Here is a 27034-nt window from a genome sequence, read left to right on the forward strand (position 1 = left end):
TTGTTGTGAAAAGGCTTTGAGAGCGAGATAAACCAGAATTAGAGGGGATACATGATACTTTGAGAGTTACAAAAGGTTTCATGCAAAATATCTCTCAGGTCACAGGTCTACGTGTCTCCTATATGACAGAGACAATGTGTTCTCATAGTGTATATTATGCAATGTAAAAATCATTACAAACAGAAAAACCACAACTAATGAAAATACATAGTAACGCAGGCTGGAAGTCATTATACTTTGGTTATATGGCCAGCATGTTTTACTCTTATTTCTGTACTGTATTCGTGTTTAGTTAGGGTCTTTGTAATTTATTTCAGGTGAGCTGCAAATAAAACAAACAAGTCAATTATAGCACTGTATCTTTAGGAGCTGTGAATGCATGCTTGTACTAAATGTCATTAATGGACAAAGGGCATAGCCCATAAACAATGGTGACCAACTGAATTCCTCAGGTATACCATAGAAATGTGCAACGCCATAGGATGGATGTATATGTTAAAAGGGAACTCACACCAGATTAAAAATAATCCAGACACTCTTAAATAAAGCAAGATGTCTGTGAATCCTAACCTGTATAGTACTGTATACAGCACTGTATTCTATGCTGAGGTTGAATCATTCTCTATTAACCTACCTCTTTAAACATTAAATAATATGATGTGAGAGGTGACAACATAGCATAGCTTTGTATGCTTTTAAAATAAATGGACAGATTTAACAGGATGAAAAAGGGTAAGGGTGGTTTTTTTTCTTTTCCAATTATATTTAATGGACCACCCTCAAAAAGCAAGTTTATGAAGACTTAATTATTAACATATGCATCATATACTTGCCAAAGAGATCAACCACACACAGTTAATTTTGAAGATCTATAAAAACATGGCTGTAAAGAGTTAGAATTACATAGGAAGGTACCCAACCATATTACAAACATATTTAAACTATACTGGAATCTCTTATCTTTTGTCGTAATGTATGATACGACTAGGACTGGAACTAAAAACATGAAACTCATCCTGGGCCCTGAAGATCCGTAAATATAGCCTGCCATGGTTTATGTGTTTGCCCACTCCTTGCATATGATGCATTTACTGCCAGTCAGCTCTAGTGCTGGCTTCATGCACACTGCAAGAGTCTACTGTCTCTTTCAAGAAGTCAATCAATGGTGAGAATCTCTGGCTTGCAGGAGTGCTCCAACTCATTTTGATGGGAGCATTTTCCTGTCACTGACTGGGGCTTATAGCTGCAAAGAGTGGCATGAATACAGGACCATGTTAGGGGTGGTGGGCTGCAGGTCTCCCAAGGTAAGAATGATCGTCGTGCAACAGTCCACCGAGCATTTGCACAGTTTTCCCTAATGACCAGTCTGGCTATAATTAGCTTTAATTAGCTGCACTACGTTTCCTCTTATGTAGCGTAACTGGATGCTCCTTTCTGCCACCCAGTGCTTCTATGACAGAGAGCCAGCAAGACATCACCTTCCAGCGCTCCGTCACAGAAGCCCCGGGTGGAAGTGTTGGGCAGCATCAGAGGTTGTCCACGCGCATCGCGCAAACGTCCACCGGCTGGCCCCGAGAGACACCAGGGAATCTGGAGCACAGGGGCAAGTCTGGGGATGCATTGGCAAGCCTGGGGGCAGATATGAGGGGCAGGCTGGCAAATAAAAAGAAAAAAAAACCAGAAAAAGCATTTTTTATTAAATATGAAAAAATAGTTTACATGTGAATTAATATTTACTAGTAAAACTTGTTGTCTTATAATCGAGAAAATATGGTAATAGTGAATAAACCCCAGAGGTTGAGGCACACATATACAACAATAAAATCAGATATACTTAGAAAAAGAAAGACACGCATGAAACGGCAACATGTGACATACACACACAGATAGTGACAGCTAAGGAGGAAACATGCAAGAATTAATTCTTCTGGCAATTTATTCATTCTCTTGTGGCTTTGTCACTTCACTGTAAATATTAAACAAGTTTAGTCTTAATTACCTGAAATCTATCATGCAGTCACTAAATTATTTCAGCAGCTCTTCCTTGAAATTTCCCAAGGTCTGCACAAGTGAACAGAGATTTCTAAAAATAATTTTCAGCGCAGAGAGAGCCATGCTTACATATTTCTGGAAACTGGCTGCAGACATAATATTTAAAAAAGGCATACCAAAGAACCCTACATACCAACTAGAATGAGATATTAAATAACCAAAATGATACTAAAAACACAAACCAGAACGTACGGATCAAAGTTATACCGATGTGTAATCACAAGACAATGAAATCCTGCCCGTTTAAAGACTAAATTGTACATTCTTAGACTGGAGCCTGATTAAGACGTGACCTTTCTCTATGCAGAATTCAGAAAGAATACGCAGCACATATTACATCCTGGTTTCAATTCAGGGATTTATGAATATACTACATGAGCAATTTCAATTAACTGCGTATAAAGAAAAAAAGCAGCGAGAGACAAAATCTTTTTTTTTTTAAATAGCAGTGCCGGAGTACAAATGCTCCATGGGTTGCTCTGAAGCCGTTTTGTATGTTTTACTGTTTTATTTTTTTTTTCAGAAACGCAAAAAAGGACACAATGTCTCTCTCCTCTTTCATTCCTGCAAGACAGTAGCATGGGATCTCTCATTTGCATATGCTTATTTTAAATATACATATATATATATATATATTTTTATAGCTTTGAGACTAGCACAAAGTGCATTATATATCTTGACCCAAATAACAGTTCTGACATCTAAAGCCTGTTTTGAGCACTTTTTGACGTAGTCATGGTAACCAAGTGGCCAAATTTCCTCTAGTCCTGCATGTGCCCATTGATACATTCTTGAAGTGTTTCAGTGTACTGAAAATACATGAACAGCATATAATCCAATTATGTAAAAACTGTCACTGTCAAAAACTGTTTGTGTTTTTGTAAACAGATGCAAAAAAAAATAATAATAATTAAAAGGCATGTATAAAAATATCTGTAGTCCCCAATCTATGAAGGCAGGTACGTACAAGGTGAATTATTTATACGATAACATAAGTGTTGTGAGCGGCAATAATTACAGCCACTCAAAAGTTCTACATGTAAACAAAGAACATAACAGTCCTCAACAATTCAAAAATGGTGCCAGTGAGTAATGTACTGAAAGTGGTGTCACCACTACAGCTCAACTATTCTGCACAATGAGTGCTGACACCGCTCAGACAAAAATAGGAGAGAATGTTAATGTCCCAACTGGAAAAGTACACACAATGACTGCAAATTGACTTGTCATATAAAATAATCCGGGGTTATGAGGATAATTTCATCTATGGTTGCGCTATATACAATCCTCATTGGTTGGGCTATACTCACACTCGTCGTGGAGCTGCAGCAGACAAGCTTCCTCCATCCCCTCCTCCTTAAGTGAGTGAGGGTCAGCTAAGCAGCTCTGTGTTTTACTATGACTTGTGATCTGAATGATTTTTTTTCTATTTATGGGCTAAAACCTATTTATTACTAATTAGTGAGTGTAGAAATCCCATCTACTCATCTATCACTAGCTATAGGCGCTTTTGCCTAATTACAATTTAGTTCAACGACTGAATAGAAGTTTATGAATTTTACAAGCATTCTTAATTAAAAGTAATCTTTTATACTGATTTCTAGTCTGTACTCCAGAGTCTAACAATTGGTAGATTGAGTCTAACAATTGGTAAAAGGAGTTAATCTTCCAAATCTGGGCCAAAACTTTTTTTTTTTTTTTATATGTTTAGTAATACCATTTTTTTATTATTATTTATTTATTTTTTACGGATACCGTTGGATTACTTGGATTATTGCTGGGTTCCTGGTCAAAGTAAGTGAAAGAGAAAACATACATTATATGAGGAATACCGAATCTAAGAAGCTCTCCCACGGCCCACATCAGGAGCTCTGGAGCTAAAGCTTCTACTAAAGGCAAATCATTTTTATTTTGTGTTCAGGGTTATTTAATGCATATTAAAGTACTTAAAGTACTTCAACTGGCATTCATTTTTTAAGCAGATGCCTGAGACACAGGAGCGTCCAGCTTGACTTCAAGGCCAAACACCATTATCTTCTCATATAATACCCCAAATATGTCTTCATTAAAGAATATAGATCATTTTATTCACAGAACAACATTTAAAGTCACTTTTTATTGCTTACACTTATCAAAGCTTTTTACACTCAAACCTATTTGAAATTAACTTGAATTAACCCACTATCTACCTAAACTGTTACTGAAAAAAAAACAAAAAAAACCAATTTTAAAAATAGTGGGAGATAAATACAAAAAGTTTTTGTGTAAAAAGTTGTTAAATTAGTATTTATCACCACAGCAACCAATCAGCAGGAAGATTGCCTTAGTTGCTATGCAACATGGACACTGTTCAAACTTTCTGGCAGAATCACTTTTATTTCATACAAAGCCCCAACGAAATACTCTCATAACTAATAAACTGACAAATCCTATAATCCCTTATACTTACCACTTGTACTCCTTGTTTTTTTCACAGATGTGAAATGTCATACAACTGTTTCAAATTGTAGAACATTCTATACATTTGGGACATTGTCAGCTATATTTATATAAATGGCATGGTGTTTTCTCAGACCGGTATTCAAAATGTTTTCAGAGAGGTTCTGGACTTGAGGGATCCCTTCGATAGTTTGTGCAGAATGTGCGTAGGTGCAATAAAATTACATTTTGGAGGCAATTTGTTTGAAAATTGATATACTGATGGAACAAGCAAGCCAAATAATATACCCTTTTATAAGAATATCTGTCAGTAACCAGGTTAAGCAAGCTGAATGCGATTACACGACCAGCCATATACAAGATCACACAGGGGAGAGCCTCATTAATGTACCTCATCATCTGTGCTACTTATTTCTTTATTCTTAGGATATTGCTTACTGCAACAATAATGAAGGCTTATAATACCTTCCAATCTCGTGATCAGAACCTCATCATTTTAAGAAACACACTACTTATTTAAATATGAAACATTTTCCATTCCATTAAAACCATCATTTCTGGGAAGAATTACATATGGATGCGTGTGTGTGAATTACTTTTCACTGATTCCTTCCACTTTTCCAACACTGCTTACAGTCTCTTCTAGCCTCGCTAGGCTTTAATCACTCAAACATTGTTCCATTATATGAAACAAATATTTGTAATACTAGACTGAGATGCACAAGTGGACTTACCTCTGCCGCTTTTTTACCCTTTGTGATATAAGGATGTTAAATTTGGCCTCTCAGACTAGCACAGTTGATAGCAAGTAAGAAAAGTTACTTATGAGAAAAAAAGGTTGCTCTAGATTGTAAGCTTGTTTGAACAGGGCCCTTCTCACATGACAAGTTTGTGGTTGCAAATGTAAAGTGTTATGAATTAGCACAGATAAAAATCTAGATATTCCAGGCCATCTCTACCCCTACCATTCAGCTGTAGTACAGCAGTGCTTCGAGTGCTCCCCAAGTGATAGATTGAGTAGAGCCCCCATTTATTCTAACATGGATAGTTGATTTAGAAGCAAAACAGAAGGAAACTAAGCCAAAGCTGTTCCAATGCATTTAGGGAAGGAATTAATGCATTATGTATTGTACTTGTGTGCAAAGGACCAATGTTGTTGACTTCCAGAACTGGGCTACTTACTGACTTAGAGCAAGGCCCTTGAAAATGATAATTTGGGCCAACTCTATCTTCATGAATTACGTTTTCCCTCAGGGAGATTACTAGACACTGCAGCAGACCAGCCTGGACTAGGAAACCAGTAACCTCTAAGGATGACTATCTTCTCCTGTGTTTTACTGGGGACATATATGGCATATATCTCCCACATAGCTTAATTAAAATAATTGGGGTGAGTATCCTCTGTTTCATTGACATATCTCATGAAAGAATGTATTTACCATTTAACAGCATAGACCACTTCCCACCTCTTGTATTAAAATATGTCATACACATGAATAAGGTATACTGGTTTTAAAGCAGAAGATATAGGGGACTTGACTGATCAAATCGTATCTACGATGTTGTCTGCACTTGTGGGCGCACACATAATGCTAGTTACGCGATAGAAAATGCACCATTTTTTCAAATGATCAACAGAGAATGGGGAAAAAATAATTGTATTGAACAAGACTAAATATGTAATCATATGTGGCTATAAAGGGTTATTAAGAAAGCTTTAGGTGTACCATTAAGACCATTCAATGCAACATTCAGGTATTAAAAAAAAAGACAATAGCCCTTCAAAGTACATGAAGGCCAAGCTTAAGACACATGCACAAAAACCTGAGCGATAATAGATTCAACCTCTTACTCTGCTCATCTATCATACTGGTTTTGTAAGAAACAAGAATAAATTACTTATAGAAAAGGGACAGTAACCCACACATCTTTAAGGTATTAATAAAAAATACACAATGGATCCCTTGCAACAAAGCAAGTGGTGTCTAACTTAGAAACACTGCTTTACAATCTTGATGGCTTCCTCTTGAACTTAATCAGCGGCACTGGGTACCTGGACATCTATCCACAGGATTTATTCATTGAATTATGGGTAATAAGGTATTTAATGCAGAAGATATAGGGGGAACTTGATTGACCAAAAGTTCTATTCTGCCATTGAATTCTGTATACAGGATGTAAAATAGGGCAAATATTTTTTACTGAAAAAAGAAAAAGAAAAAAAAAAAGGAACATAAAAAAAGAATGAGCATTTAATTCCTGGGCAATATTTGAATGGACAACAACATTGTTTATACGTAAACTACACATACAAATATATGTTACAGCCTTCTTCCAAACATGACAAAGTTCATATCGTAGAGACATGTTCATATGTGGCTATAAAAGATTATTAAGCAATCTTTCTGTTTACCATTAAGACAAGTAAATGCTATATTTAACTTAAAAAAACCCAATGGCCATTCAAAGGACACAAAGGCCAACATTAAAACACATACACGAAAAACTATGGGAGATAATAGGTTCAACCTCTTACCCTACTCATCTATCATATTGGTTTTGTAAGAAACAAGAACAAATTACTCATGGAAAAGCAACCTTTGGATGTTTAAAAACTATAGGAACCCTTAATTAGACCAAGAAACAAGATTGTTGGAAATAACCGTGGTAACCGGAGTAGTACAATGAACTCATATTAATTTAGAAATTTTCACTCTTACAGAACAATTCTAGTCTAGATAAAAAAGGCATCTCTTTGGTATTAGCCAAACGGGAGGCAGCAGGGGTCCATCTTGCGACCCCTAGGCACTTGTTGAAGTCTCCTATCGTGCTCCCTTACAAAGAGAACAGGTCCGCATTGGAGTATATATATTCTAGGTAAATTGTAGACTTCAACAGAAACCACAGTGGTTTTTGTTATTGTTGATTTTTTTTCCCTATTGTAGACATATTAAAATGAGAAAAAATAAGCTTGTTTTAAACTCTTTACCAGATATTAAGACCGAGAATACGTGCAGTTGCAGAAAATAAAGATGAAGAAAGAAATATGGAAATATGAAAAAGGACAAAAGTAGATAGAAAATTCCCAGCAAGCCATGACTATAAGAAATAAACTTGACAGGGAAAGAAAAAGAAAAGTTAAATAATGAGTACCATAGAGAATTAAATAATCAGTTTGGATTCTCTGTGGAACATGCTGTGTATCTAGCAATCTAAATGTCTTCAAGAGTAAAAGAGACAGTCAATCTGTATGAAAAAGCTGCCCAAGCTTTTAACATTACCTAACTACTACATGTACATATATTTTTCTGTTTTATGTGTGTTGTTTAGCTTGCAATATTCTAAATATAGAACTGTTATGTTTGTATGTACCATATTAGAAAACAAGGCTTTTTTTCAGAGCAAAAAAACTTATCGTCTTATATTGAATGTCATCTGAGGTCTGACTACAATACTAAGATCCAGATCCCCCGCAGCACTGCAGGGGACCTGGATCCTCCTCTCTGGCAGCCTCCGCTGCTGCCGGCACTTTTTCTGGGGGTTTCCATGACGGAGCGCCTGCGTGGCGTGACCTTCCGGTGCTCCATCATAGAAGCCCCAGCGGAAGTGCCATTGTCTGCGTGCATCTGGCAGCTGGTGAACGTCTGCGCGATGCACGCAGACAACCTCCGCTGCTGCCAGGGCTTCTATGACGGTGCACCGGCGTGACATGACCTTCCAATGCTCCGGAACGAACGGGCAGCAGAGGTTGTCTATGCACAGGGAGTCTGAAGTACAGGGAACAAGTCTGGGGATGCATTAAGTCGGGGGGGGGGGGGGCGCAGAGTGGCACATAGGGGGTTAAAAGGCATTTCTGTAGGCAGAGTGGCATATAGGGGGTTAAAGGCATTTCTGTAGGCAGAGTGGCATATAGGGGGTTAAAAGGCATTTCTGTAGGCAGAATGGCATATAGGGGTAAAAAGCATATCAGGGAGGCAGAGTGGGATATCAGGGAAGCATAATGCATTTCAGGGAGGCATAGTGGCATATCTGGGGCAGAGTGGCATATAGGGGTATAAGACATATCTGGGGGGCAGAGCGGCAAGCCTGGGGGCAGTTGTGCATAACTGGGGGGCAGGTTGGCAAATAAAAGGTAATAAAAACAAACGAGCAAATACAGTATATAGGATATTGGAACAAATCTGTAACACAGCACTAAAATATTTTCAGCATTAAAACTAAACTACAAGAGTTTTAAACAAGTTTATAGATAAAATGTTGCAAGCTTATGTGCACATGGCCATTGTAGGAGTATTTGACAGTGGACAGAATGAGCACCCCGAGTGGTTTGCAGCTTAGCAGCCCCATACGCAACAAACAGGAATGCTCTATGTGTTCTGACACCTTTCTATGAGCAATTTGAGCTACAGTAGTTCATCTGTTGGATTTGACCACACAAGCCAGCCTTCGACCCCCACGTGCATTAACGAGCCTTGCCCGCCAATGACCCTGTCGCCGGTTCACCGATTTTCCTTTCTTGGATCACTTCTGATAGGTACTGACCACTGCAGACCGGGAACATCCCACAAGAGCTGCCATTTTGTAGATCTAGTCATCTAGCCATGACAATTTGGCCTTTGTCAGATACTTACGCTTCACATTTTTCCTGTTTCTAACACATCAACTTTGAGGATAAAATGTTGACTTGGTGCCTAATATATCCCACCTACTGACAGGTGCCATGATAATGGGATTATCAGTGTTATTCATTTCACCTGTCAGTGGTCATAACGTTATGGCTCATCGGTGTACATATTTGTAGGCAATTACTTTAAATGGTAGTAACACACACTCAAAAGCTAGGGGTCTCCTAGATATGTCCTTTCTTAACGTAAATGTTGTCCATTAACATAACATGAAATGGATCATATATAAAGTGGTAAATGATTACTGTAAGGGTAAGCTGATTTTCAATGAAATATCTTTACCCTAAAGGGTATGTGTGTATAATATACAGTTGCCAAGGTTTAGACATTAATGGCTGTGTGTTGAGTTATATTTGAGACTACTACTTTACATTGTAGCAGAGTGTCATTTCTTCAGTGTTGTCACTTTTGTGAGATACTGTATATATATATTCTTTGGGACAGGCTGGAAGGTTTCTCATCATATTAAGTGCTGTCAGTCCCTGTTTACAGTATATTTGATATTTCTGATCTCCGTGACCCAGTCTGGAAAACGTTTTATATTATAAGGACGCAAAGCAATGAAATCTGATGGCCATCAAACACTCTTGCCATCCACATTTTGTCACAGTGTCACACTAATTCTTATGCCGAGTTATCACAGAAATGAAACTTGCCAGTGGAAAAAAAAACTCCAGATATACTTATGTGGTTAAGAAATACAGATTTTCTTATTTAAAAGAAAGCCTAGTTTTATATTGGAGTAAATATGAGTGATAGATAAAAAGATATTGCATTCCATGCATACTCTCTGCTAGGGTTGTTCCGAGAGATGCGTGAAAAACTTTCTAATGTCTCCACAAACAAGATTGTGTCTTTAAAGTCCAGTTATTTAAGAATAGAAAGCAAAATCACCAGATGACGCAGCCAGCCAGAGGTGAAAGACATGCCATAGAATGATAAAGTGACCTCTCAGCTCTGGCCCAGAACAATAATGTTCATCCCAGGACAATACGCAGTTTCTGAAAGATAACTTGATGAGTTATTGATTATCAGACACCCTATCAATATCCTTGTGGAATTACTGCTTCTTAGCAACTAGACAGGTAGTAGATGGGCAAACTGTTTCAATATTACTATGCTAATATTTTAACATTACTCTGTAAAGATAAGGCACATGTATTAGGGGGCAACAGTGATATTGTACAAATGATCAGAAGGGGTGATGTAACAGATGACCTAGTTCAAACTTTCTGCTAAGAGAAAAAATTGTTTTCACGTTCATAAAATAGGGATGTTGCTACATATAAATATTTCTTAAAACACAAAAAATTGTTGCTTAAGATTTCTTGAACATGAACTACATTAGCCATCTAGTATGTAGATAGCTATCTAAATATGACAAAGTAAAGACAATTAACACATATATAAATGTAGAATGCACCGTGTCAGTTTAAAGGCATTCCGCATACACATTTTTTCCTGATGTCACTAGATTCTTACCGTATATTATTTTGTGCTACTATGGTATATAAACAAAAAAACAACATGTTGCTTTGATGTATTTTCTTGTATAAGTCCGGCCTGTCTGCACTGCTCACATCTCCTCATCACTCCAATCATACAAAACAATCACTCAAAACCCCTCACTTATAAAATGTTTTGTTAAGCTTTGTGGGTTTTTTTCTCCTGTTGGCAATGCGTTTATACTGGCACATAAAAAAAAACACACATTTCAGCTTGTTGTTTCTAGTTCACCTGCTTTTGAGGGCCACAACTCCCACCCATACCATCGGCCTGACTGAGGGTGATGGGAGTTGCAATCCACAATATGTCCTTAGCCCATTTCTGAAAAATAAAATGTTAAGAAAAACCACCCTACACTTACATCTTATAGGGTGTTTATTTGTGATTGATTTATTGATTTTATTTGCAGGTGGGGGGGGCTGGCTGTGGCATAATGCCGGATACCCTGAGTGACAGCAGGGATCAGACAAGCTTTTCAGCGTGCATGTTATTAGCACTATTAGCACATTTATTGTATTTTGTATCACTTTCTTTTAAAAACATGTTATAACACGGTAGCAGGCAGCACTTATTCCCCATGAATTGAGTCTCGTGTTAAGTGTACACGTGAGGCTTCTGTTTCTGAGGCGGTCACCGGCTCTGATATGCAAGCTCTACTTTAATCATGGAGCTTCATGTCGTCACAACCCGCTTTCTAGCATGTTTTATGATTTGCATGGAACGTCATGAAGGTTTAAAGCTGTTAAATGAAGTTTTCAAGTAACAGGGAGCGTTGAGAAAAATACATTTAAATAACATTTTCAGAGTTTTAAAGTTGTTGGAGTTCTATTATAAAATAAAATTGGTGACGCCATTTTCCTTATGAATGCTTGGGATTACCAAATGGGTAGTTCAGCCCTGGGAAGCTTGTGAGGTCATATTTACACAGCAACGTTACGGATAATAAAGTAATCTCATTGTGGAACACCCCCTGATAAACTATATGATATTGATAAAAATATGCATAACTTAAAAGGTTAAATGTGTGTGCATGTGTTTGTGCATAGACACAGACATACACCTCTTTATGTGGTTAAACGGTTCGCAACACTGAGTACCTGATCAGGAAAGCGTACCGACTGAAATCAACAGGATCGCTTTCCGAGTATATGCACAAGGGGCTTCGTTGGACCCCCAGGAACACTTGCAGATCTAGCGGTGATGCTGGCTCACATGCCAGGAGATGTGTTTGATCGAACAGGGCATATAGCAAGAGGGAGGGGAAAGGAGCAAATTTATATGGGGGATTCTACAAAATCACCCCATGCAATTGCAAGGTTGACAACATGTAAAGTGCAAATGATAGCTGGAGTGTTGCCTTTAATCTATGATCTCTGATACAAGCTGTGTAGACATGGTTGCCATCACTATTTTTAGCCTCAACAAACCCATCCAGATTTCTGTGCAAGGCAGGTTCCTAGAAATGGCTTTCACAACAAACATTTGTAACAGCCCCTAGATACAAGATCCATCCTGTGTACAATAAAGGGTCACATTACAGTAATGGAACTCTAAAAAGGGAGAGGGGGAATCATAGGAGAAAACAAAAGAAGTCATATAAAGGTCACTACACATTTGCATCGGCCAAAACCAAGATATCTCCATGTGGCAAGAAGTTACTAAAGTTCTTAATAAAAGGAATAAAGTAGCTTTTAACAAAAGTTTAACCATGTTAGAAGAAAAGACACAGTATAAATGCATCAGTTATACACATTTATATCAAAAATGCCTAAAATCACCTCTCCTTACTAGCCCAGCTTGAGCACAAATATTAACTTATTCATTTTACAGTAGCTCTCTGGATTGCTATTTATAATAATTTGCTAAATTGAAGTGTTGAAGGCTGGAGTCCTGACTGGTTAAGGAATCATGGCAGCTCAAGTTACTTGAATCATGACAGTTCTGTACAGTAAGATTATTCCCTTAGACTGGTAAATTATTACAGTGCAGGTAAAGTGCTGCCCAGCAGAACGTAGCATCCATATGCTTGCAGAAGAAACGGTTAATCATGGCAGGGCTCTCATAGCAACCACGGCCAATAATTATCTGATTCGCTTGTTTGTCAGTAAAAAAAAAATTGATGAGATGAAAGCATGGTTTACATACATACATACATTATATATAAATATATATATATATATATATATATATATATATATATATATATATATATATATATATATATATATACACACACGTGCGTATGTGTATGTCTTTATGGACCTTGCTATTCCAGTCCTGCTGGAATAGAAAAGGCTCTTCCACAAACTGTTTCCACAAAGTTGGAAGCATAACACTGTCCAAAAAAATCTTGGTATTCTAAAGCTTCACTGGATGTAAGCGGTCTAGCCCAAACTATGATTTCAATAATTGTGTCCCAATACTTTTGACCAGTTAGTGGTGTACAAAGCAAGTTCCATAAAGACATGGTTGGACGAGTTTGGTGTGGAAGAACTTGACCGGACGCCCTGACCTAAACCCCACCGAACACCTTTTGTGTGAACTGGAACAGGGATTTGGAGACAGACCTTCTTGTCCAACATCAGTGCCTGACCTCAAAAATGCGCTACTGGATGAACTGGCAAAAATTCCCACAGAAACACTTTAAAATTTTATGGAAAGCCTTCCCAGAAGAACGTGGGAACTGTTATAGCTGCAAAGGGGGGACCAAAGTCTTTTGGTCAGGCGTCCCAATACTTTTGTCCATATAGTGTATGTATGTATGTATGTCTGTCTATATATATATATATATATATATATATATATATATATATATATGTATATATATATATATATACATACATACAGAAAGTGGTAGGCATTTTGTGGCAGGTGGAAAACATTTACAGCAGGCAAGCAGAAAAGAGATTCTTGGAAAAACAAACTTCCCTCACCCCCATGTTGGAACTAAACTACAAGATACTTTGGCTAAAATTAGCAAATGGGACACAGCATGTGTTTTAAGCCCTAGCACTTGTATTCACATCCGGCATCTGGCGATAACCCTGAAAAAGTATCGGGTGCGAGGTTACAAGACACTGACATGCAATGAAATATCGGACTCTGCAGATCAGACGATTGCACTAGAGGTTCTTTTATTAAAGGTTCAGCCATGGACAGATTTATTTGGGGACCAATGAAGCAATGAATGCTGCTCAATTACTAGCCCAGCAGATTCACTGGGTATCTGCACACTCATGCATTGGTAAAGGCACTAGAAGAGAATGTTCAAACACACATAGTGCCGTTTTCTCTTGCCAATGGATTTAGTAATGAATTCAGTGATGGTCTATAACATCTTACACACATGTGAGACACATTGCAACAGGAATTAGTCCTTTGACTGGATTCAATTAGAATGGGAGCCCCAGATCATCAACTTATTGAGGCCAAACTTCAGTTCCCACTGGATACTTGCCTCAGAAGTGAAAAACCATGGCCAATCTTAAAACGCACCCGTGATTCAAAAATGACTTCTTTTAGTTTTAACTCTGTGCTGTTTGTACGCATGCCTGATGTCTTGACAAAAAAAGGAAGAATCTTTCCCTGGCATTTGTGTATACATATGTGATTAAGATGAATGCCTACAGTAATCAGATATCTCAAAAACTGCCATAAGGTGTGTTAAAATGCAAATTCAACATTGAGAAACGTTTATGCTCTGCTAATTAAGTTCATCCTTGAAGACAGGTTTGTTCTACTACTGTTTAGTGCTTGCAAACTTTTTCTTTAGCACCCTTTTTCACGTATGGACCTGACATCCTCAAACATATATAAGGAGAAAGGTCAAACAGAGGTAAGTTTTACCTATTATAAATACATTGCGCTAACAAAATCACCAAGAGAACTATGAACAACATGCCTGGGTTCTTGCAGACATTTTTTGACAGCTATCCTATAAATGGTTAAAATAAAAAAATTTAAAAAGCTTTGTGCCAACTATGCTGCTGGGTGGATGAGCCAACACGGGGCGTTGGATTCTGTTACTGCACATTTCATAAAGCTGGCAGTGACATTAACCTGCAATGTCTTCACTTCTCCAAAGCTCTCTGCTCAGGAGCACATCATCGGAAAACTCAAACCTTCTCTGTAGTAAGTTTTGCCACTTCCCACAAGAAATGTTAAAGTATAAAGAACAATATGTTATTGTCTTTAGGCCAACAGTGCGGTGTATTAGCATCTCTTTACTGTTTCTCTGCAACCCAAGCAGCGTTCCACTCAGTTACTCTTTTTGATGACTCTTGGCAGTCTCCTGACACATGTCATTTAGCAGTGCCTAGTACCTGCGTATGCAAGGGCATTATCAGCGCATGCACACGTGCCCTTACTGTAGTCTCACCTTGTGGCTGTCTGTGAAGACAACAGGTCAGCTTCCTACACAGGTTTGAGTTTTAAAAGAATGGAAGAGGAGAGAGTTTACAATAAAGCACAGTGTTGCTCATAGAGAAACCCAGGAATATACCAGTAACAGCCCATGAGAAAATGGAGTCTTTAGTTGAAGACGATTTATTGGGCCAATATAAGTTTATGGGATCTTAAGAGGTCTACTTAAAATTAAGTGCTGCTACAAAAAAGTAACCATGCCCCTTTAAGAAATGTCACTTAAATGTAGGTGAAAATGCGGCGTCATTTTATTATGCTCATTAAAAACTACACAGCACAACAATTTGCAACTGCAAAACTGTTCTAGGCATACCGTTTTAATGTCATTTTTCACTTTAGAAGAGACAGAGGGAAATTTAATTAATTTGCCAGGATGTCCAATATATACACAGAATTATCCTTTTCAGCACAGTATAATTTTTCTTTTACTAACTTTAATTTAAAGATAAAAATGGATCACTGATTAACCTTTATTATTCCTATGTTACATGCAATAGAAGGAAAATTGATCCATAACAATGCTGTCCACATTATGCATAATTTCCCTTAATCATTTGTTTATTGTAATGGATGTGTTTCCTGGACATTGTCAAGCCCATTTATTAAACCCACATTTTGCATGTTTACAGTGCCCCCTGGTGGATAAAAGTGATAATCACTTTAGCCTTATTAATAAACATCTAGCAGAGCATCACACATCTGAACTATTAACGTTAAAACTACTGTTTCACATATCTTTATCATAGCAAATATTCTGTTGGCATATAGTGGAATATTACCGACATGAGCATACAGTGGCCCCAAAGGTACATTTCCTTGGAAGCAGATTTAGTCAAATACAAACATTTCCCAGGGGAGCAAAAGTCAGGGAACTGTATAAAAAAACCCCACTGCACTAAAAGTCATTTAAAGCAAGGACAAGGGCTTCTGACTATAAAAAAAACATTTAAAGCAACTACTTACTTAACACAGAAAAAAACATTGGCTGAATTCTGTATATGTGGTAACATGTAATCAGAATATGTCTATACATGATGCCCTCATAACAGATGCAACATTATATCCCCTCCCTAAAAAACAGGGGAAACAAGTTTAATAAAACGGATGCAGAATATACAGAACGTAGATTTTAAAAAGGAAAAAAAAAAGTAACATCAGGAAAATTACAATTGAATAGATTATCAATGCCCTACAGTACTGTTTTTAATAAAAATCCATGAATCCATTCCACGGTTGACTACATTTTAATTTTAAAGATGGGGGTTAGGACTTGGAAAGACACAGAAATCTTCCGGCCTAATGTATTAAGACGAGGAATGATAAAGCAAAGGACGAGTTTCATGGCAGACTGTCACTAGGAAGGGATATCTGAGACAAAAGTCATTGAGATGCCCATCACATGCTTCAGCGCACAGTGCCTCATATCAGATTTCGGCGGCAAAGACACGCAGCGCTCGACACACCTCAGACATTCTGTCAAGGACCTGGTGACAGACCGAGCTCCTTATAACGGGTTCACATTCCCCATGAGCATTGCGGTCTGTCACAGTTTTGTAAAAGATAAACCTTACAACTACCGGCTTCTTTTCTTTTTGTATAAAACACTACTTTACTACATTAGATATTTCATATACATGTATATGCATTTTGGAATCATTTTAACATACAGTATAAGGCCTTTTTTTTAGACAATGAAGTATCTACTGAAGAACGGATAAGTGCAAAGGGAAATAAACTTTTGGCAGGTCACTGGAAAATGAATTAAAAATATACACAATATATCGTTACTGAAACTTTAACATAAATATGCACAGGTGGTCTCCAAAAATGTATCCATGAAGGGAAAAGGCATACATATGTACATATAGGTCTAACTCGGCAGCCTCACCAACCACCCTCCCTCCGCGTCGCATTCCTTCAGTGATCTTCCTTTTAACCAGCCTGCTGAACTGGGGCACTTTGAACACCCCCGAAAGGGCGATAGGCTCCCTGTTTTGTAGCAGAGGGGCTGATGCCCCATGGACCTGAATACACAACCGGGTGAGAAGCGCTGATGAGAAGCCCCGCTAGAGATGATGCTAAGCCAACATACATATATGGCTGCTGATGTGGCGGCTGCTTCTGATAAACTATAAAATTCACTAGTTTTCATGAAAAAAAGATGTAGTTAGGAACACATACTATAGACACTGATAGAAACAATTAAGTTTGCCTTACCTGGGCTTACTATCAGCTGGAAGTAATGCAACTTGTTGGGATCGGGGAAATTGACTTTGCAGGTGCCTAGTTTAACAAAAAATAAGTCAGTACTTATCAAAAACATGCATCAAAAACTGCAAACATTTTATTACTTTGTATTACTTACATGGTAGATTGGCTTCAAGTTCTGCTACTTCTGTTGATACAAAGCGAACAAAGAATTAGCAGACATGCAACAGAGAGAAATATAACAGTACATGTATTCTTAGGCTGTTGAATGTTTATAGGGAAAATGCTTCCTTAAAGCAGATATGTCATTTTTCCTAAATCTTGTATTTTATAGTTCGGTGCACTCAGGGGCGTAACGAGAAACCCCAGGGCCGTGGTGCAAAGAATGCCCCTGGGCCCCCCAACTTCAACAGCTGGTCTGTGCCATCATTGCCCCCAAACAACTTGTCTGTACCTGCTTTGCCCCCTTCCAACATACACTCTGGCAAATGTAAACACACCTACACATCCTTGCTCACACACACTAATACACACAGAATTACACATCTGTGCTCACACACTAATACACACCTAATTACACATCCGTGCTCACACACACACACAAACACAGGGCCGGCCTTTGGGGTGTGCGACCTGTGCGACCGCACAGGGCGCCACACTCCAGGGGGCGCCGCCGCCAGCAGCGTACCTAGGGGGGGGGCGAGCGGCACCCGCTCATCAGGGGGGCACCCAGCACCCCTCCAGAGACGGACAGTAATGTCTGCCGCTGGAGGAGCAGGCTCGCAAGGGAGCGGTATCGGAGGTCTTTAACAGACCTCCGGCTCCCTTGAGTGATTTTAAGCCGGTTCAAGGATCTCTTTTGAACCCAGCTTAACATCACTCAAGGGAGCCGGAGGTCTGTTAAAGACCTCCGATACCGCTCCCTTGTGATCCGCGCGGCAACAGCTGCTGTGCGCCGGGGTTTGTTGTCAGATCCCGGCGCACAACACTGAAGCCGCGCCCACCGCTGTCCGTGCCCTCTGACCCGGAAGAAGACAGAAGAACTGAAGAAGAAGAACGAAGAGGAGGAAAAGGAGCTGTAAGGAGAAAAGAGGAAAGGTAGGAAAGCATTCAGTGAGAGTGGATTGGTATATGTGTGGATTGGTATGTGTGTGGATTGGTATATATGTGTGTGGATTAGTGTATATGTGTGGATTGGTATATATGTGTGGATTGGTATATATGTGTGGATTGGTATACGTGTGGATTGGTATACGTGTGGATTGGTATACGTGTGGATTGGTATGTGTGTGGATTGGTATACGTCTGGATTGGTATGTGTGTGGATTGGTATATATGTGTGGATTGGTATATATGTGTGGATTGGTGTATACGTATGGATTGGTATATATGTGTGGATTAGTGTATACGTGTGGATTAGTGTATACGTGTGGATTAGTGTATACGTGTGGATTGGTATACGTGTGGATTGGTATAAGTGTGGATTGGTATAAGTGTGGATTGGTATACGTGTGGATTGGTATACGTGTGGATTGGTATACGTGTGGATTGGTATACGTGTGGATTGGTATACGTGTGGATTGGTATGCGTGTGGATTGGTATGCGTGTGGATTGGTATGCGTGTGGATTAGTAAGTGTGTGAGAGTGATGGGTGTTATGCTGTACCATTTCCAATGTCTTTTTCATGATCTAATTATGCTCTAAAAGTACATCATAACTCCCATCATTCTATACTGTTCCATTCAGTGGCAGAGCTGGGAGGCAAAGGCCTTGCACCCCCACCGCAGGACTCCTGAAAGGTAAGTGAACTTCAAAGAGGGAAAGGGTAGATAGTTAGGAGGGCATATATAGGGAGAAGGGAGTGAGAAGGGGTAGATACGGCAGAAGAGAGTGAGAAGGGGTAGATAGGGCAATCATACTCCTATCATGCCAAGTCTGCGAGTAAATCCTGGAATCTGGGTATGCCTGGGCATGATAGGAATGTGATTGCTGTTAATCATATATATATATATATATATATGATATATAGACTTGAAAACCGAAGTTGTTTGTGTGGTTATTTGGAAAGTCCCTGGAGTGCCGGTAACTATTTTTGGACTTTATATATATATATATATATATATATATATATATATATATATATATATATAATTTAATTGTTTTCTCCTATTTTGGTGTGTTACTTTAAATAAAAGTGTTAGATTTTTTATGGTGTTGGGGGGGTCATATTCGGTTTTGGCCAGGTAAATACTGCACTTTCGGTTTCAGTCCAGAATTCGTTTCGGTGCATCCCTACTACTAAGCCAGACAATTAAGTGGTAGGCCTAGACCACATCAATGTTTGGCGTAGTATATAGTGATTGGGGTTTTGTTACAAGTTTTGTTACAAGTTTTTATTCCTTTCTTTTTTTGGGATGGGGGGGCGCCAGAGGAGTAGTCCGCACAGGGCGCCAGAACACCTAAGGCCGGCTCTGCACACACACTCATACACACATAATTACACATCCATGCTCACACACACTAAAACGCATCTAATTACACATCCGTGCTCACACACACTAAAACGCACCTAATTACACATCTGTGCTCACACACAATAATACACACCTAATTACACATCCGTGCTCACACACACTAATACACACAGAATTACACATCTGTGCTCACACACTAATACACACCTAATTACACATCCGTGCTCACACACACACACACACACACACTAATACACACATAATTACACATCCATGCTCACACACACTAAAACGCACCTAATTACACATCTGTGCTCACACAATAATACACACCTAATTACACATCCTTGCTCACACACACTAATACACACAGAATTACATATCTGTGCTCACACACTAATACACACCTAATTACACATCCGTGCTCACACACACACACACACTAATACACACATAATTACACATCCATGCTCACACACACTAAAACGCATCTAATTACACATCCGTGCTCACACACACTAAAACGCACCTAATTACACATCCATGCTCACACACACAAAAACACAAATAATTACACATCCGTGCTCACACACACTAAAACACACCTAATTACACATCCGTGTTCACACACACAAAAGCACAAATAATTACACATCCGTGCTCACACACACTAATACACATCTAATTACACATCCTTGCTCACACACACTAATACACATCTAATTACACACCCATGCTCACACACACTAATACACACCTAATTACAAATCCATGCTCACACACACATGCACGCAATTACACATCCGTGCGAACGCATGGAATTACAAATATGCGCTCATGCACACTCACGCAATTACACATCTGTGCTCACGCTCACAAAATTAACGTCAGGGGCCAGGAGCCACCAACCCACAGATATGTTCTGTAAACCCAATGTTGCGTTCTGCAATACAATTTTGTAGTTGCTTAATGAAAACCGTCCAGCAGGTCTTTCTAATAATAGGAAAACGGCCAAAATAGCATAGGGAGCAGGCGTTCTGAAACCCACAGTATTTCAGTTTATAGCAAATGCACAAAATTTGCATCCTAGTTTGCTTTAACCCCTTAACGTCCATTGCCGGGTCAGGCACGTCATGCAAAACGGTCACTTAACGACCTATGACGTGCCTGACACGTCATCAGACTTAAACAAGCTTAGAAAGTGATCAACGATCACTTTCTAAGCTTAAACGGTGTTGCTCGATGTCGAGGCATTCAGCAACACCGAGATCGGCATGATGGGCCATCTCTGGCCCCTCCCCGGGCGTCAACATCCGCCATACATTGTATGGCGGCGGACGCCCGTTTTAAAAGCGTTTAGGAGGCAATCAACGATCACCTCCTAAACTTCAATGGTGTGGCTGGAATGCCTCGATCAGGAGGCATCCAGCAACACCAAATACTTACCCCAGGGCGGGCTGTGACCGCTCCGGAGAGTGGTCACAGCCGCAGCTGCACGCAGTCTTCGCCATCCTCAAGATGGAGGCGGCCCGGGAAAAAAAATAATAAAGTTGAAAAAATTCGCTAGACGGTCTTCAGACCCTCTAGAGAACTCTGGCTCCACTTGCAGGTTGAATACAGGTACTGCATTCAACCATACAAGTCAATGGAGCCCAGCTTTCTAATCACTATGTGATTAGTAAAATATAAAAAAAAAAAAAGGAAAAAAAGAAAAAGCTTAAAAAAACATGGTAACATTTAAAAATTATTATGCTTTAGAGGAACTATCCAGTTCCAGCAAAATGTAAAAAAAAAAAAGTCCAAAAAGAGTAAAATAAATAAAATAAAAAAATAAAGTTTATTATTATGAGCAAGTGCTAAAATTAGCGCTGTATCTTCCCAAAAATCCTGACGTGGAAAAATTTAAATAAAAGCATTTCAAATACCCAAGGGGTGTCTAATTTAAAAAAATGAATGGTTTGATGGGGTAAATTGGAGTGGCCGGGCTCAAAGATAGGGCATAGGCACAGACTGACCGAAATGGGGGGGGGGGAAGCGCACTTCCAAAATGTGGCAAACACCAGACAAACCCATACATGTGGGGTATGACTGAACTCGGGAGATGTTCCTGAACACATATTAGGGTGTTTGATAGTGACGTATACCTGGAGCTATAAATGTATACCCAAAGTACAATTTGTGTAAAAAAAAAAACCAAAAAAATACTAACACAAAGTGTGGCAAAGGCTGGTGGTAGAATCTCATGCATGGAAAGGGTTAAAATACTAGCATTTGAAATACCTTGGGGTGTCTACTTTTCAAAAATATATGGTTTGATGGGGTAAATTGAATTAGCCGGCTTCAAAGATGGTCCTATTAGGACATGGGGGCAGAATGACCAGATGTAAAAGTTCCAAGTTAAAAAATGTGCACTTCCTAAATGTGGCGTTTTTCCTCCCAAACAACCCGACAAACCCATGCATGGGGGGTATGACTGTACTCAGGAGATGCTGAACACATATTGGGGTGTTGTTTGAAAGGGATGTATACCAGGAGGTGTAAATCCATACCTGAAGAGCAATTTTAGCGATAAAAACCACAAAATAAATTACTGCCACAAAGTTTGACAAAGACTGGTGGTAGAATTAGTGCATGGAAAGAGTTAAAATTCTAGCATTTGAAATACCTTGGGGTGTCTAGTTTTCAAAAATATATGATTTGATTGGGTAAATTGCATTGGCCAGCTTCAAAGATACCCGAAATGGCACATGGGGGGAAGAATTACCAGATTTGGAAAAAATGGTTTTGAAATAGCAAACCGCTACTTGTACTTAATGCTCCATAACGTGCAGAAAAAAGCAAAAAAACATAAAAACATTGGGTATTTCTAAACTCAGGACAAATATATATAAAATATATAGAATATATTTAGTAGGTTTTTTCATTAGCTTTTTTGGATGAGTAAAAGATTTTTGGGGTAAAAGTCAGAAAATGTGGGTTTTTTTTACATTTTTCATCATATTTTATTATTTTTTTTATGGGAAATTAGATAATATGATTAAATGGTATCTGAAGAAAGCCCTTCTTGTCCTGAAAAAAACAACATATAATTTGTGTGGGTTCACTAAATGAGTAAAGAGAAAATTACATCTAAACACGAACACCGCAAAAGTGTTAAAACAGCCTCGGTCCCAATGGTACAAAAGGTAAAACACAGCCTGGTCCTTAAGGGGTTAAAAAAAAAGGATTTGAGAAAAAATACTGTTATTGCTAACACTATCATCTGGTAGCACAGCAGACGGCCAGAAAAATACATCCGTGTACTCTTTAGGTCAAAAAAGGGGGTTTTACTATTATTTGTTAATAGGGGGCATTCTGTGCTTCATGGTTGATGTTGTTATTAAACCATTCCACATCCATGAAACTATAGTATCACGATGGTACCTTTTAATGATAACAGATCAATTCAATAAGTTAAAACATTAAATGTTTGTGTAAACGACATGAAATGAATAGGGGATGCAGAAAACAGATGTCGTACAGTCCAAGGAGCCACGGTGCTAAAAATATCTGCAATGTCCTCTTACGCATCTAGGTAAAAAGTCAGCCAAATAACTACTCGGAATAATCTCAGCGTCAACTTTGATAAATATGGTTTCCATATAGAACAGACTTGCGCTGCTAGACTAACGCTCATGTGTCAATTAACACTAAAATTGTCGTGCAGATGTCCACTAACTCTAGCATATCACTTTTACATACAGGACAGGTTAATTTCATGTTGAACTACCGATGTAAGATAAGAATTATATTGGCTTGGAAAGGTGCCAAATAACTATGAAGGTTAGTATGCATTATCAACGCCCAACCCTGGTGAGCTTCTCCTGCTGAGGCGGGAATTTATAATGCAAAGAATGATATCAGGAAGAGCTGATTTGTTCATCTATCTTGGAAACTTCCAGATTAGTGAATACAACCCAAACATAGAAGCCCTCCAGAAAGAAAGTTAAAAGCAGTTTCTTGACCTAAATCTTTGCAATGTAACTCTTCTATCTCCCAATCAATCCGCTTAAAATAAATTATATATAAGTCAGCGCTGATGTGAGCCTGCATCACTTATATATATATATAGATATTTTACCCAGATGGTAAAATCATACATTTAATATCCAAGAGACTTGCACTTGCTTTTTAACCTCCGTTTTAAATTCAAACTATAGAGAGAAATACATGTCCTAAAGATGACTGGAACAATTTAAGAACACAATATTAAAGAAGAATTCCACCGGGGACAAAGCAAGCATATTATCAGCCGTGCCATGCTACCAAGTAGCTTTGAATATTATTTATTGCAGAGATCTTAAGTGGATACTCACGAATGCGTTAAGCACACTTGAGGAAACATGCTTCTGTTTCCATGTATTTTAAATAATTCAACTCTAAAACACTAAAAGGAAAATACTTATAACTAAGAAAAATGCTCCAAAAAGTACGTGGCTTCCAAAATCTACTACTCATTCAGTTTAATACAATGACTGAATCGTGGTATATTATATTATAGGCTATTATGGGAAAATATGGGCACTTCAGTGGTTTGGCTACATCTACTATTATGTTCATGTTACCAAGAGCAAATGGTTTGTATTCCAACAACAGGTCAAGAGTGAAAGCTGCCTATTGTCGTAATAAATTACATATATAGATACGCTGGGGATCTGCCCCTAGGAATCTATAAAGCGTTATATGTGTCGGATACAGGATTACCATGACTCTCTAAAAAGCTTTCTGCACCAGCAAGGAATATAAATGTGCTCTGTTACACTGGGAGAGATGACAGGAGATACTGCAAGAGAGCTGTGGATTAAACACCTTGGACTTTACTATACATTATGAAAAGCCTGATTGGCCCTGTTTAACGTATAATTAAACCAGTGAGATTTATTTAAAGTCTTGTTGTAAACCTGCCCGTGTTGGGTCTTCATAATAATTAGAGAAGATGTTAAAACAACTCTTCAGCCAACTCTCTCTTACTCTAGTGCAGAAATCATAACATCGCTTGCATTTGAGCAGATTAAAATACCGATCCGTTAACAATGACAGCATACCTTAGCCAGAAAGTCAGGTCATAGCCACAGGCTAAAGGGAATCGTATTCTATTTATTATTATTTATATAACTTGACCGACTAAGTACAAATAGATTACTTTTGTGCATGTTTTGTTACCATTAAATTAGGTAAACCACATTTTAGATTGAAAGTTACACGCATTCAATAGTGAAACAATACATCGCATCAAAGCAAAATTCCAATAGCATGATGAAAATGTATAGTATAATAAAATGAACAAACATATATCTAAATGAGAGAATGCATTTTTATATATGCAGCCTAAATGAAAAGGCCAACAATTCAAAATTACCAAGTTAGTGTCCATCCCGTTGAAGAAATTATATATATATAATAACATTCTCAATCTAGGATTTACTAACATCCAACATACATCCAATTTATTTCTACTTTTTGAGTTTTAGTTTTGTTATTTATGCCCCGAAAGAAAGACAAAAAGTTTGCAGTGTATATATCATACACTAACATATGCTAATAAGAAAGCGCATTTAATTTTATCAGTGTTTTAAGCTTCTGTACAGTAAGAAACATTGGTAAGGGATACATTTTGCTTTTTTCTCTAACAAATAATTTATTCACATGCAGGATTGTTATGCGTATTACCTTTCACAAGTAATCTGTCTCGGATGGACACTCTGCGAGTAGAGTCTGAGGTTGTGTTGGATGCTCGTCTCCCTTTAACGCCATCCTCCCGCTTCAACTTGCTCGCTAGTGTCAACATGACTACTACAGTTTACCTGTAGAAAAAAAGAAAAAGAAAAAAACATTGACTCAGCTCGCCATACAGAGCAACATGTTATTTCCTAAATTACTCTAAAAGGACAGACCAATCCCCCATGAAGAAGGAATGACTATTAAAGTATTTTGTAAGAACTTGCATTCATAACCTATAAGAAAGAAAACCAAAAACATTTACGATCTGCTGTCCAACCAGCCAAGGTTTCCACTAGGTCTGGTTGCTAGAAGCAGCCATTCACTGGCAGGGAAGCGTTCCCATGAATACAAAGCTTTCAGGAGGTCTAGATAGACCCTCTGGAACTTTTGAGCAAGCCACCATGCCTTATCATGCATATGCAAGAATGCAAAGTTTTCAGCTAAATGCAAGGCAAGGAGGTTGGGTTGGAAAAAATCACCACATAGAGCTGATTCTGCTGTTCTGCACTATGCGTCTGGGTTCAAAACAAGTAGGATATAATGTTTATTGTAGGATAACATGCCTGTTTCCATAGGTCAACCTGAGAGCTCTAGCTTCTATTCTTCCCACGTTGTGTTCTATTAACACTTATAAGCACATGCTACTACAGTAAGTCTTCAAATTTACCATCGCTACTTGCTGCCCTACACATTAACACTACCAGCTTATTTTATATACACACACACACATATATATATATATATATACATATACATACATACACGATGTCAAAAACTAGGAGTATTGCAGAGTATGAGGTGATATCTTTTTTATTGGACTAACATAATATTTAAAAGACAAGCTTTTGAGAGTTATCCTCTCGAAAGCTTGTCTTTTAAATACTATGTTAGTCCAGTAAAAAAGGTATCACCGCATACTCTGCAATACTCTATTTTTTGACATTGTGTCTACTGGACTAATACAGCTTCACCCATTTACATTATATATATAAATATATACACACACACAGAGAAGAGACTACTAAGTTTTAGAAAACATCTGACCTAAAAAACTGGATTATAGAAAATTGCTGAGTAAACAAAACATTACAGATCACTATATCTTGCTGCAAACAATGTCAACTCATCTGTAATAACACTACCCATCACAACATCAAGGGATCATACACATGTACATGTACAGATGTTGTGTAAATGATCCGGTGCAATAAATGTGAAGCAGGGTGTTACTTTGGAGAAACTAGCCAGACACTGAACTTAAGGATGAACCTACATAGACGCTCCAGACGTAACTACAACGATAACTGCAACCCAGTCGGCCACCACTTCACCCGGAGAGACCACTCGATTGTGGACCTCAAAAATAAAAGAACTAAAGGGAAACTTCAGAAACACACAAGCCACAAGATTTTATTCTAATTCATGCATTCCCCTCATTTATTTTGTCTGAAGATATATGTATGAGTTTGTTTTAACAATGCCATCAT

At 38.3% G+C, this 27034-nt stretch overlaps 1 protein-coding gene across 2 annotated transcripts in view; it reads right to left on the reverse strand.

Annotated features, from left to right (window-relative positions):
• Window positions 1–25632, reverse strand: part of LOC149282396 (NEDD8-conjugating enzyme UBE2F) — an 89094-nt gene extending 63462 nt beyond the window's left edge. Inside the window, exons 1-3 of one of the 2 annotated variants that reach the window (XM_089498256.1) lie at window positions 25497–25632; window positions 17470–17499; window positions 17322–17387 (exon numbers count right to left, since the gene is read on the reverse strand). In XM_089498256.1, the coding sequence (XP_089354382.1) occupies window positions 17322–17387; window positions 17470–17499; window positions 25497–25614 (214 nt within the window). In that variant the 5' untranslated portion in view covers window positions 25615–25632. The remainder of the gene's footprint in view (window positions 1–17321; window positions 17388–17469; window positions 17500–25496) is intronic. The other variant, XM_089498255.1, reaches the window with a different exon arrangement.
• Window positions 25633–27034: the final 1402 nt, after the last annotated feature.

The sequence above is a fragment of the Sceloporus occidentalis genome, unplaced genomic scaffold, assembly GCF_023333645.1.
Source record: "Sceloporus occidentalis isolate IW3139 unplaced genomic scaffold, rSceOcc1.0.p SCAF_117, whole genome shotgun sequence".
Lineage (NCBI taxonomy): Eukaryota > Metazoa > Chordata > Lepidosauria > Squamata > Phrynosomatidae > Sceloporus > Sceloporus occidentalis.